Source organism: Cupressus sempervirens, chromosome 6 (assembly GCF_028749045.1).
Source record: "Cupressus sempervirens isolate cs-2001-9-10 chromosome 6, ASM2874904v1, whole genome shotgun sequence".
NCBI lineage: Eukaryota > Viridiplantae > Streptophyta > Pinopsida > Cupressales > Cupressaceae > Cupressus > Cupressus sempervirens.
In genome coordinates, this window is record NC_143123.1 from 207,650,894 (window position 1) to 207,653,730 (window position 2,837).

Here is a 2,837-nt window from a genome sequence, read left to right on the forward strand (position 1 = left end):
CAGTAATATTATTACTAATATGTATTTTTAACTAGTTTTGGAAAATATAATCTTATTAAAAAAAAATAATATTCAATAATTTAAAAAATTACCAATTTTTTTTTAAAATATTAATTTTTATAAAATTTAAAAATTACAAATTACAAATGCAAGAGCCTACATCACAATGGTAAATTTTGAGCCTCTTATCCAAGAGGTCTTGGGTTCAACTCTACACAAGCTTAATAAATAATAATAATTAATTCAATCACATAATAATAATGAATCTTGGCTTCGGCCTCTTACCGATAAAAAAAAATTACAAATTACAAAAAATTAATTATAAAAATTAAAAATTAAATAAATTAATACATAAAAATTAAATTAATTAATTTAAAAAATCAAATTCCAATTCCAATTTGAATAACCAAACATATAAAAATGTATCTTTCTACTCATCTTCTCCATGCAACAAACATTTCAAGTAAAATCTCAAAAATAGAAATCAAAATTTGTAAAACCTTAATTTGACTAAATTGTGAATTGTAGACATCAAGATCTGGATTATGGATTATTGAAATACATTGCACCGTTGAATATCCTGAAAATAGAGTACGTACAGCTTAAGCAGTGCACAGGTGAATATGCTGAAAATATAATATGTACGACTTGGATATGAAATACAATGCACAATTGAATATCCCCTGATATCATGGAGTACAAAACTGAACTAATTAATCTCTTACCTGAAGCGCATAGGCCGCCTCGCATAGATTCTCTCCCACATCGAAGCTTTCCAAAGGTCCCTGTTTCGGCTCCCTGTTTCGGCTAGGGTTTTCTGGAGCGAGGGCTTTCTCGGCCCGCCCCCTGACAAATGGAAATCCACAAATGGCGGGGCTGTGCAGAAATGGCGATGGCGGCACCGCTGAATCGCGTGTGGGAAATCGCGAGCGATTTCTGTGGAATGAAGAGATGGCACCCTGCCCTCCTCGTCTGCGAAAGAGTCGAAGGGACGCCCGATCAGGCTCCCGGCTGCGTACGCTACGTTTGCAGCGCATCGAAATCGTCATCCTCGGCCGATGGAATTTTGAGGGCCAAGGAAAAGCTCATTTCCATGGACTGCATCAACCATTCCTACACTTATGCTGTCATCGACATCAACATCGAGGGTTTCAAAGGTTATCAGGCTACATTTCAGGTAACGGAGAGCAAAGAGGGATTTTGTGCCGTGAAATGGAATTTCGAAATTGAACCTGTTCCTGGCCGTTCTGAACCGGAATTTGTTAGCAATTGGAGCTCAGTCTTGACCGCCATTCTTGGTACGCTTCAAACCCTAGCTTCAAAACCCTAAACTGGCTCTGCTCTTTGTGGGCTGCAATGAATAAGAAAGTCGAGGGCAACTTTTATTGGGGGTCTTTTACTGGCTGGCTCTGCACCCGTTTCCACTTTGTGGGCTGCAATCAATCATGTAATAGGTAGAGGGCAACTTTTATTGGGGTATTTTTCTAAACTATATTGTTAGGATTTTTATGGCAAATTTATATATTTTTATAAGTTGAGGAGTGAGAGTTTGAGGATAATATATTGATTCCAGCTTCGTCCCTTTTAGATGTCAGGGCCTTGCACTCAACAAGACTTGATTTCTGGTGAGCTCTTTGTGAAACTTACAACTTCACCAGTAGACGAAGGGCCCTTTGACCTCTATATTAAATTAGAAGAATTAATATTTTTAATTTATTTATTTGGACAAAAAAATTTAAAAGATAGTTAATTCAATAATATGATGTTTATATTTCAATATATATTGTTGTACATATTAAATATTATGACTTATTTTAATATATTATCTTATATGTTAGATCTTTTATTCAATATGAATTTGATTAATTCAAAATGTTTATTATATTATGTGATATTTTAAATTTATTTGAAAAAAATAGGAGTATCTTTGCAACAATGCAATTTGTATATTAATATCATTTTTGAGTTAGTATTGTGCATCTTCTTTGGAAGACATATTAACAAGTTTTCTTGTACTAAATTTATATTATAACCCCTTAGCTATATCTATAATTATAAACTCACATACACATATTCCCATACATTTGTCATTTGCCTCTTTATTACTACATCCATCTTCACCCATACCTCAAAATATTTGTTCCATAAGATTTCTTTAAGGTGTTTACATACACCATAGTCCTTGCAAGCTCATTAAACATTAGTCTTATATAGTTAGAGGCTTTTATGTCAAAATTATTTATTTATCAATAATTTGAAGAGTATGAAATTGAGGATGTTTTGGATAACCTATATTAAAATAAGAGAATATAATATTTTTAGTATTTACCTAATTAAACATAGTTTAGAAGACAATTGACTTAATGTTATGATGACATGTATTATGATACGTTTCAATATATGTTATTATATGTCAAATTTTAGTTTTTATAAGCAATTTATTTTATGGTGATAAATACTACAAATATTTTTTAATATATTTTATAATAAAGCAAAAACAGGTTTTGAAGGGACCTAAAATCTTTTACAAAAATATCACAAAAGACAATCAATGAATGCCCACAATAAGGAACAATTTAATACCAAGACGAGGGTTTTGTCAAAAGGCTCCTACAACTTGAAAGGATGTTGCACAAAGAAACCATTATGCAACCAAAAACTTGAGAAAGTGCCAAAATAGTCACCAACCCAACCCCTACAAACCAAAAGCATTAACAAAAACATTTATTCATACACTTGGAAGAACAAAGGGTCATGGCAAAAGAGGGTGTAGATGTCTTGGTTTTTTTTCCTTACACCTTAATCACACTCTCTTCCACCTTAGCAATCACATTCTA

The 2,837-nt window shown here is 32.5% G+C and overlaps 1 protein-coding gene across 1 annotated transcript; it reads right to left on the reverse strand.

The window, feature by feature from the left end:
- Window positions 1–478: 478 nt before the first annotated feature.
- LOC149551975 (uncharacterized) lies at window positions 479–1,424 on the reverse strand. The gene is made up of 2 exons (XM_089787462.1): window positions 726–1,424; window positions 479–580 (listed from the first exon to the last, which is right to left on the reverse strand). Exons 1-2 carry the CDS (start codon window positions 1,047–1,049, stop codon window positions 551–553), a joined length of 354 nt encoding a protein of 117 aa, XP_089643588.1. The 5' UTR covers window positions 1,050–1,424; the 3' UTR covers window positions 479–550.
- Between the last annotated feature and the right edge of the window lie 1,413 nt (window positions 1,425–2,837).

Coding starts and splice junctions, on each gene's coding strand:
- LOC149551975 (XM_089787462.1), bottom strand. CDS start 1,049: ATGACGATTTCGATGCGCTGCAAACGTAGCGTACGCAGCCGGGAGCCT. Junction 581..725: donor AGGCGGCCTATGCGCTTCAG/GTAAGAGATTAA, acceptor CTCTATTTTCAG/GATATTCAACGGTGCAATGT.